The 10,247-nt window shown below is 53.9% G+C and overlaps 1 protein-coding gene across 1 annotated transcript in view; it reads left to right on the top strand.

Moving 5' to 3' along the window:
• The first annotated feature begins 238 nt into the window (after positions 1-238).
• Positions 239-10,247, top strand: part of SORCS3 (sortilin related VPS10 domain containing receptor 3) — a 586,410-nt gene continuing 576,401 nt past the window's right edge. Inside the window, exon 1 of the mRNA XM_004749297.3 lies at positions 239-1,557. Within this exon, the coding sequence (XP_004749354.2) occupies positions 925-1,557 (633 nt within the window). The 5' untranslated portion in view covers positions 239-924. The remainder of the gene's footprint in view (positions 1,558-10,247) is intronic.

Genomic DNA, 10,247 nt, shown 5'->3' with positions numbered 1-10,247 from the left:
CCCCGCACACCGAACCAGCCCCGGGCTCTGCCAGGTGCCCCCACCCTGCGGCGCCCTCCCGCTCGCCCGCCCGCCAGCCCCTGGCGCACCCTTGGCTTCACCCTCTCCCGCCTGCGCGCACGCACGCGCACGCACGCAGTCCCCGCGCCCCCGCACCGGGCGGAGACGCAAGCCGTGAGGGGCTGAGGGGCGGGGGCACGGCGGGGGGGGGGCGGGCCCGGGAGCAGCCAGCGGAGTCCCGGGTCCACCCCGCGCTCGGCTTCCGCGCGCTGCCTCCTCACGCGAAGGCTCTGGTCTCCCCCTCGCCTTCGGAACCCGAACAGTTGGCGCTGAAAACACTTTACTCCTCCTCCTCCTCCCTCGAGACCCCCCCCCCCTGCACGCCATCTCCCGTTCCCCACAACAGGCCCGAAGAGTAAACCCCCAAACGCGGCCAGAAGCGGCTCCCAACTCTTCGGCGGGAGCAGGTTGGAGGCTGGATTTCGGAGAGACTCTGGATTGGGGTCCGTCGCCAGCCCCTCCTCCTGGATCCGGCTTGATTTTCATGTTTTAAAAGAGGATTTTTCTCATTACCTTTGAACACTCCTTTTAACAAAATTTCTGGAGGAGCTCGGTGAGGAAGATTTGGGGGGTCTTGTTTTAAGGGGGAAAAAGCACCGAGGGGGCATTTATTAATTTTTCCCGGGTGTTGGAATCACCCTTTTTCGGAAGAGAGAGCGAGCGATCGAGAGCGTGGAGGGAAGAGTGGAGAGGACCCGCGAGGCGCGCCAGCCCGAGCCACCTCCTTCCCGGCCGCCCCCTCCCCACTCCCCCCGACACACACTCGCTCGCTGGCTCGCCGGCGCGCGCACACCCCCCGCTCCGGACCCGCACCTCGGCGGGCGCCACACTCTCGGCAGCCCGAGCCGCGGCAGCCGCAGCGGGATGGAGGCAGCGCGCACAGAGCGCCCCGCAGGCTGGCCCGGGGCGCCTCTCGCCCGGACGGGGCTCCTGCTCCTGTCGACGTGGGTCCTGGCCGGCGCCGAGATCACTTGGGGCGCGACGGGCGGTCCTGGGCGCCCCGCGGCCCCGGCTTCGCGGCCGCCGGCGCTTCTTCCTCTCTTCCCGCGGGCAGTGGTAAGCCAGTGGCCCGAGGAGCTGGTGACGGCGCGGAGAGGCGCCGCACTGGGGCGCCGGCCCGGACCAGAGCCTCTGCCCCAGCCAGGCGGCGGCAGCGGCAGCGTTGGAAAGAAGCAGGGAGAAGCCGGGGGACCATCGCCGGTAGGCGCGCGGTGGGGACCAGGCGCCCCGGCTCCGGGCAAGCCTGGCGGCGCGAGGAGAAGTCGCCGGGAGCAACCCCCCAGTGGCCTGGAACGTGGGGACGCCCGAGCCACTGCCTTGGCCGATGGTTCCAAAGGAAGCCGCCCTGTGGCCAAGGGTCTCCGGGAGGAGGTGAAGGCGCCGCGGGCCGGGGGGGCGGCGGCCGAAGAGCTCCGGCTGCCCAGCACCTCGTTCGCGCTGACCGGGGACTCGGCCCACAATCAAGCCATGGTGCACTGGTCGGGACACAACAGCAGCGTGAGTACCCGCCCCGCGGCGGATCTGTGTGTCTCCTGACAGCAGGGCAGAATGGAGGGCGGGAACCGGGGACAGATAGTTGCTCGAGGGTCGAGGCAGAGGCGGGGGCGCCCTGACTTGTAGAGAGAACAGATTCATCCGGCTTCCCCCACGCCCCCAACAGGTTAGTGGAGTTTGTTGTAAGATGGAGTGTACGTTTGTTTGCTGGAGACCCTAGATTTGGGGCCGCCCGGAAGGGAGAGGGGACGTGTTTTAAAGATGAGCAGGGGAGGGATCTGTGGTCCCTTTCCCTGGTACTCGGCTCGGGGAGTCAGTTTTCCGGTCGGGAGCTTGGATTCGTGGGTGAGGACGCGGCCTGAATTGGCGAACTGACGGATTCCTGCGACCGCCAAGCTTCCCCCCTTCTGCCCTCCACTCAAGCGAAAGGGAACCCAGGAGCTGGAGGCCGTTCGGACACCCAGACTCCTGCCGGCCTTACGGTCGCTGCTTTCTGCTCCAGGCGCGCTTTCTCCCAGCCCGGGGGGAGGCTGCGCCTAGTCCGCCCGAGCGCGGGCCTTCAGGTCAGCTGAGCCCCCTTCGAAACCCAGGCAGCTGCTTGGAAAGCTTGGAAAGAGGCAGTTAAAAAAAAAAAAAAGTTTAAAGCGTGAAGTGAAATTCACCGCCCATTCTTCACCCCTCACCCTTACGCATGCACAAGCACACCTAAGTCTCTGAGCAAAAACAAAAACAAAAAACAACTCGCCTCGGCTGCTGCGGCTGCTGCGTCCCGCAGCACAAACGGCTCCCGGAGAGGAGTTGGGTCCCAGTGCTTTCTGCGCACCTCTCCACCCGCTCTCTCTCTGCGGCCGGGTTCCCCTGAGAGCAGCTGTACCGACAGGTGGCGCCCTTGAGTCCACTCCGGCGGCCCCGGCGCATTGGCGGCCGGGCGTGGGGCTCGGAGCACCGGCGGCCCGGGCAGCTACTGCAGCGGGCAAAGCCAGCCTCCCGCCGGGCCCCAACGCCGTGCAGCCACGCCAAGAAACGGCTGGTAACGCGATCTCTGGCGGAGGTGGCGGTGGGGGGCGGCCTCCCGCGATCTGCCCCCACTCCCCTCCAGTCCACGGCCCCCACTTTCAGCCTGTCTTGCAAAAATCCTTTCCGCTTCTCTGGCTCTCCGGATCAAATCAGAACCCGGCGCTGGGCAGAGTCTGGAGGGTGATGGATGTCTATAGGCAGCTTTGGGGAACTCATTTGATCGGAAAGCACCGCCCCTCCCCTTTGTGTTTCTCTTATGACTGGCATTAAAGATTTCCCTGGAAAATTCTAGCCTTATTTTAAAAGGGCCTGGGGGTGTCACAGGGGTAAGGAGTGGATAACAGGAAAGCCACGAGTCCGCAGAGCGTAGACGTCGGCGCTGCTCATGCAGATTTCCTGGTTCTTAATGACACACAGGACGGAGCGGGCAGCCCAGGCAGGGTACAGAGGCCGGGGTGGAAGGATGTGTGCGGTCTGGCTCCCCAGCTGTGCGGTGGCTGGCGTCATCTGCCTCCAGCGAAGACCTCCATGGCTTCGGAGCGCACAACTCTGGGCAGGGGGAGGGGGTGGGTATGGCGTGCCCTGGCAGGGATGGGTGATTGAAGACTTGCAAGTCCCCAGAGGAGAGAGGGAGAGGGAATTCTCTGACAGCAGGTGGTGTGAATCTCAACTAAGTTTTAGTTTGATAATGAGGAATTGTGTGTGTGTGTGTGTGTGTGTTCACGTTCACACTGGGCAAGAAGGATGAGGAGAATGTGTGGAAGTGAATCTATGTCTAGGAGGAGGAGGTGCTGTCCTCACGTATCTATGACTTTATTACTGTCACATTTGGACAATATAAATTCACTCCGCCTAAAGAGTTTTCTTCTGTCTGTGCTTTAATTTTATGGATCATTTTTTCGTATGTTGACTTGTCGATGGCACTTTAGAGAGGATCCTTTTTGCAAACAGTAACATGTGCATGACCTTCTCTGGTCATCTTCCAGGCAGATGTGCAGCAGAGGAAGTGAGGGGACAAGTCTAGTCCCAGCCACCCAACCAGGGGAAATAGCTTGTAGTTGAAAGAGGGGCAGAAGCTCCTGGGGGTGGGGATGGACCTGTTGGCCTTGGAGCCCTTAGGGGCAGCAGTGAGATTTGGGCAATCCAGGAACAGCTCTCAGGATGCTTACTGGTTGTGTTCTTGGCCAGTCTTAACTGTTCAAGCAAAGGACAAGGCAACACACGTTGGGTACAGGGACCCCATCTTGTTGTCCTGTCCTTCCTTTCTGGGGGAGAGGCACTACCTCCTGGGACCATACTGTACAGACAGTATCAGCAGGAAAGGCTTCATTGAGGATCAGGTCTGTGTTGCTTTGAGGGAGAGGGGGAAACATGTTCATGTGGTTCTGTCTTTGAGAGATTTTTAAGGAAATACCCTGTGGGAAGAACGGGGAAACCAGTGTCTGCAACATTACTAGGTTGGTTTTATTCCCCATCCCCCTTTCCTGAAGACAACGAAAGAAGATGCTGTAAATAAAAGCCAGGGTGAGCAGCGAGGGGGATGATGAACTTTCTGGAAGCTTCCTTCATCATTGGTTTCAAAGTGGAGGGAGATGTCCTGGCACTAGGCTCTTTTGGCATGAAAAGAGAATTCCCTCTTCTCTTCTGACTTTCAAAGTACTAAACATGTCCTTTTCTGGGAAGGCTACCAGTTTAATTGTGAACATACTGGGGTTTCCTGGCCTCCTTCCAAGTGCCTTTGGTGGACCTCATCCTTGACTTGAATTCCCACTGGGGGAGGGTTTTCAGTCAGTCCATATAACTGAAATCAAAGTCCACTCTGACATTTTGGTGCCAGGCATGTGGAGCTGGACATGGTCTGCTCCATTTGTCCAGGTGTGCCCAGGGATATCAGGGGGCAGAGGGAAATCCTTGTCCAAGGCTGTAGTCATGGATTCACTTTGGTTCAAGGACTGTGGTCAGATAGCTTGGGAGCAAAAAAGGAAGTGCACAGAAGGCTTGAGCCATGAGCTGTCAAGAAGTTGCTGGAGACTGGATCCCTCTCTGACCCTTACTGCCCTGCCAGGGGTTCTGGGGAGATGTGAGGGGACTTGGGCTTGGAGCCTCTACTCTAGAGGGACATTTGCCACCCTCTCTCTGGCAGTCTCCAGCTGGGCTCCTGGTGATTAAGGGGCAAGAGAGTGTTTCACAAACACCCAGAGGGAGTTCCATCCCCAGGGCTTGCAAGGAAACAGAAAAAAGAAACCTCATTCTGCCCTTCTCCTTCCAATGAAGGAGAATGCCTTCTGTTTGCTCTGTGAATTGGCAAAGCATGGCTCTGGAGACTGGAAAGTTGTGAAGGCGACAGTCCACTTCTCCGTGCCCCCTCCTGCTTGGAGTAACCCTGGCGGGGGATCCCCCTTCCTGGTGCTGAGCTGAGAATGCTGATGTCTCCCTCGTTCACTCCCCTTTCTTGCCAGCAGCTCACTGGCAGTGGAGCGCGATTTGCAGGCTTCTACCCCTGCAGTGTGTGTCTGGTAGGAATGACTTGCCAGATACTTTTCAATTAATGTGCCCAACAATGCACCTTGGTGAAGAGAAGCAGGGAATGCTGATGATTCCCCGGTCCCCTCCGGATCCCCCACTCCTAGCACTCCAGGAGGTAGAGCACACAGATGTTCCCAGGCGGGATTTCATACCTTTAACTAATTCAGCTGGACTGTGTTCTAAAATATTTACTCCTAATGTGCAAAATAGTGACAGCTTTGATCAGATTAATTGTATTTCACTCACTGGAGCAGCTAATTGTGGCTCTCAAACAGATTTTTCAAATGGCTTTTGGCTGCATTGTCTTGCCTTCATCCTCTCTGTTCACAGTTCTCGTGTCACAATATCTTAATGCATTTTGCCTTCGCAGAGGCTTAATAGAGAAGTCTGCCACTGAAACTGTTCTTCCGGGGTTTGCCAAAAAGAATCTGTTTTTAATTAATATTACAAGGGGAGCCTCTCCTTTGGGATGGAGCTGGGACAGAACAGTCACTGTTGGCCTGGGGTTGGGGGTGGGGGGGGCGAGTAGGGGTCTGGACTCAGGCTATTTGTCTCTATTTGTCTGCTCTGCCTTTCTTCTGATGGCTGGGTTACAGGGTGTGATTTGCTTCTCAGATCCTGCGGTGATTTCCAAGGTGAGCAGAATTTGCAAACTCCTTAATTGGGAGGTCTGATTTAATGATTGCAGAGTTGCAGTGGTTGGAACTTGCTTCGTAGTTGGCAAAGAAGGAGTGCTGGGAAGTGGCTTCCTCAGTTGTGTTGGATTTAAGAGAAGGGGGGGGGGAGCAGGTTGTGGCTCCAGTGGCTAGAAGGTTCAGGGGGCACAGGGGAGAACTGCTTTTTCCTCGGGCTCTGTAAATCTCTTATTGTCACTGGGGAGTTTTGGAACTGGATGATGGGTGGGGCCTGAATCACCCCTTAAGGAGCAGAGAGATGCACAGAGCCAGACCTGCTGAGTGAGGGTCTGTGTCAGGGGTTCATCCAAGGCTAGGTACATCTGAGGGCTGGTGGCTTGACTCACCTGTTGATTTCCTGCTTTCTTTGGCCTCTGGGCAGGCTCGAGACTTTCCTTATCGCAGGAAAACGTTGAAGGGTCATTTTTCAGGAAGCTCGGGAGGAAAGGGGTCTTATGGAGTTGGAGTTGGAAATATGGGAGGTGAGCATCAGCCTGCCACCTTGGGTGGGAGGAACCGGCATGGGGGGAGGGGGTGGGTGGAAGCTGACAAGCCATGCTCACCTGCTGGTGTGGGGGATGACAGAGAGAAGGGTCTGCATGGTGCTCTGGTTTTGCCCGCAGTGAGTGAAGATGAGAGGGCTCTGCCTCCCATGCAGGAAGGACTCAGCCTTATTCCACCAAGTGGGTGAAGAGTGACAGCCTCAAGTCTTCTTGGGCAGAAGTGACCAAGGAATTAGAAGTTCTTGTCCCTTGGGATGTCAGTGATTTCATTCCTGGGTTCTCCATCACTTGAGAGTTTCTGTAACCAGGCGTTTCAGGGAGTATGTCTACTTTCCGGCTCCAGTGCCTTCACCTTCTTGGATTCAGATCCAAAGTCCTTTAGCCTGGCGTTCAGGGCCCTTCACTGTGTATGTCCTGGGTCTACTTCTCTGCCTCTCTGTCTGACTCTTTCATGTTGGGTTCCTTCACTCTAGCCAAGGGAGCGCCTTCATTGTCCCAAGCTCCGCTGACTACGAGCCTTTGCCCATGAGGTCTTCTCCACTTGGATTGCCCTTCTTCCTCTATTGAGATGCCCCTGTGTTTCATAGCTCTGCTCTAGATTCAAATGCGGTATCTCTACAGAGCTTTCCTTAAGAGCATTTGTTTCCCTTTTTCTTGATTGGAGAATTTAAAGACTGTACCACACACAGAATTATGATTCAGTTGAGTACTTGTTTATTTTAATTTCGTATTATTTTGTTAAGTGTTTTCGAGGTGAGGGATGAGGGGTGAGGATGAAATAACTACAACCACCCCTCCCCCACCCCGCAGTGTGAGTTCTGCTCTTCTCCTCCTGGCATGTGGCACAGGCCTTGTCCCATGGCTCAGTATACACTCGCTGAACTGACTTCAGGGAACCAGGCAATGCCTTAGCTGCATGGAAAGGACAGGCTGGCACTGTCTCTCAACAGCATTGAGTTTATATACCTGGTTGATTATTTCGTATATAAATTGTAGCCCAAGATCTGGAGGCATCTCTATGCCACTAAGTGAGAAGATAGAAATATGGACTAGACAGTAATCCTGGCTGCTTCCTCTTGGACGTCGGAGATCAGATGGACTTACGGAAGATATTCAGCCATTCGCTGAGTGTTTCCTATGCGTGTGGCCGTGTTCTGGGCGATGTGGGGCTGGTAGGGGTGCGGTGGAGGGACGGACAAACCAGGATCAGACAGCATTTGCCTCAAGGTCCTTCCAATATGCTTTGGATGGGAGATTGCTCTCAGTAAAGTTGAATAACACATGACACCAAGATAGAAACCATGGGGGGTGTGTAGTTAGTTGTCAAGCCGTCATTTCAGGCTATGAGCTCAGAGGACAGAGGGTCCCTGGGGGAGGTACTACGGCACTGAGACTCACAGAATGTCAAGGATAGAGGTGCACATGGGTAATTGTCTTCATCAACTCCTTCTGCATAGAGATGAGGGGTGAGAGGCTCAGACAGAAACATGGCATCCTGTCGTCTGGACTCTACTCTTCCTTTTCTCTGTATAGCTATCCCTTACTCACTCCCAGGTTTCTCCTTTCTCCTGGGGCTTACAAGCCATTTTTCTTCTAAGAGGACTTATGCATTTTTGCTCAGGGGAGGTAGGATGCTGCCCATTTTATAGGTAGGATAGACTGAGGCTAAGGACAAATATATATGAGGCTACCCAAACAGGCCCAGGATTAGGTGTGTCCCTCTGATTCCCTGACCATGTCCTACATCCATCCCGCCCACCGTCCACTGTACACCATAAATACCAAACTCCTCAATGTCGGACAAGTTGTATCTTCCTAACTGTCGTTAATGGGGGCCTCTTATGAGTCACCTCGTTATTCGAGTTAGTGAGTGAATCAAGCCTGGTTGCATCACCAGGCACATTTTGCTCATTTATTTTGATCAGTGTAGTTGGGGTTTAATTATTTATGGAAATGCTTTTCTTTAGAGTACGCTAATAAATGTGCTGTAGTAAATTTGGAAAAAGTAATGGAGTCTAAGAACTTCAGGATTGCGCAAATAGCTTTCTGCTGTTAACTCCTTGCTGGGGAGCAGAGGAAACCATCCCCACGGGGTTGAGATGAGAGGAACTTGGAGCACAGTGGGGCTGACCATACAGGACTGTTGGCCAGCAGAACTGCCCGCTGCTCCGTGGGGGGTCTGTTGCTTGGCACCAACTGGATAAGAACCCAGTTAAGGAAGGAAACTGGAAATAGAGCTAGATAGGGCAATCCAGGATCCTTTTAGGCTGCACATTGTGGGTTACTTGGTCTGGGTGTGAATTCATACTGGGGGAGTGTATTCTCACAAATGCAATCTTCTTCAGAACTTTGGGGGAGCAGTCGCATAGTAAAGAACAGCATGGGTTCTGGAAACAGGTGCCTGGGTTCAAATTTTGCCTCTGTCTCTTCCTAGCTGTGGAAGAGCTGGCAAGTTGTTATTCTTTCTTCACTGTTTGTTCATCTATAAAAAGGGATGGGTCCTAATAGGCTCCCTTGTATTGGGCTGTTGGAAGGATGCAGTGAGATCATGAACATGGCAAAGTGCTTAAAAGAGGTGTCAGGCCCGTGGTAAGCCCTCCATTTCGGCAGTTTGCTTTGGTTGTTATTTTTATATGGGAAACCGCTTTCCCTTCCTTTTCAGATGGAAACATTGAAGTGGAGGAAGGAGGTTCCTGCTCTAGGTTTTCCAGGGAGCCGGTGGCAAAGCCTTGGCCAGACCCTCCAGGAGATGCTCACTTCAGGCACCTCCCGTTGGGGTCCTCAGGCAAATGAGCCTCTGTGATATCTCTCTGAGTTGCGCTGACACAGACAGTGGAAGAGATAGAGAAGCGAATGACTGGGGCCTTTGAAATTCATTTTCAGAATTTGTAGTAGAGTCACATAGTTAGAACAAGGTTAAAGATCACGCTAATAATTCTGGTACACTGAAAAGCAATGAAAAAAATTAAAAAATTTTTTAAAAATCACACTAATGAATAGCTTATTTCTTGGCCATTTAGGGCGGGATTTCATTGAAGGGTTAAGGAAGGTGCCCAGACAGGTGAAGAGTAGCCTCTCTTGGCTTGGGCATCCCTAATTAGGCCTCACAGCCAACCTTGGAAGACTTCTTGAAGGAAGCAAGTGAGATGTGTAGCTTCAGGAAAGTAGGAGAACCGTGGGCTGCTGGCGGGCTGGGTGGCAAATAGAGCCCGCAGGGCCAAAGACTCATCTACATGGAAACCATAGGATAGACCTCAGTGTTTCAGCTTTGCTCCTCCTCTTGATCTCCTGGCTCTCTCTGCTTCATGCCTGGTGTAAAGTGGGACTAGCCATGATCAGAACTATCTGCAGAATATCTGCAGCCTCCTTCCCAGAAATATCACACTGACCAAGCCACTAGTTATCTTGTGATTTCTACTCATCAAGATCAGGCTCGAATTCTCTTCCCGCCTGCACCCTAGGTACCAAGACTGGAACCCGAGATCCCTCCACAGACACTAGAGGGAGTGTTGCCCTGGGAAAGAAGTGAAAATAAATAGGACGAAATAATAAAAAACAATGCAGCACAAGGAATTGTCCCAAAGGAGAGAAGAGGAGAAACGGCGTCCTGCAGGTGCATTGTGGGAGGGGGTGTTTGCTGACCCATAGATGCGTGTTGATCAACCACAGGGCATTTCAGTCCTGGGCGGTTGATCATTCAGCCGCTCCCCGCAGAAAACAAGGAAATGGGTGTTTTGTTCAAATACGCCCATTCTGCAGTCATTCGACCCATCCCTGACCCAGTGAAGACTCTAGAATTATATTCAGCAGGAAGTGGTGCTCAGGCTTGGTTCCCCTGTCTCTGTGCATTTTCTCCCTCTGGGTCCCTTTGCTTCCTGTGCCTGCGTGATGTGCACAGGCTGCTTCAGTCAGTAGAAGCCTACTGAGTTGAACGGAATAAATACTTTCTTAAACACTTAAAGCTGCCTGGGTA

This window comes from Mustela putorius, unplaced genomic scaffold, assembly GCF_011764305.1.
Source record: "Mustela putorius furo isolate JIRA1106 unplaced genomic scaffold, ASM1176430v1.1 tig00003909_pilon_pilon_pilon, whole genome shotgun sequence".
NCBI lineage: Eukaryota > Metazoa > Chordata > Mammalia > Carnivora > Mustelidae > Mustela > Mustela putorius.
This window is presented reverse-complemented; position numbering and strand designations above follow the sequence as displayed.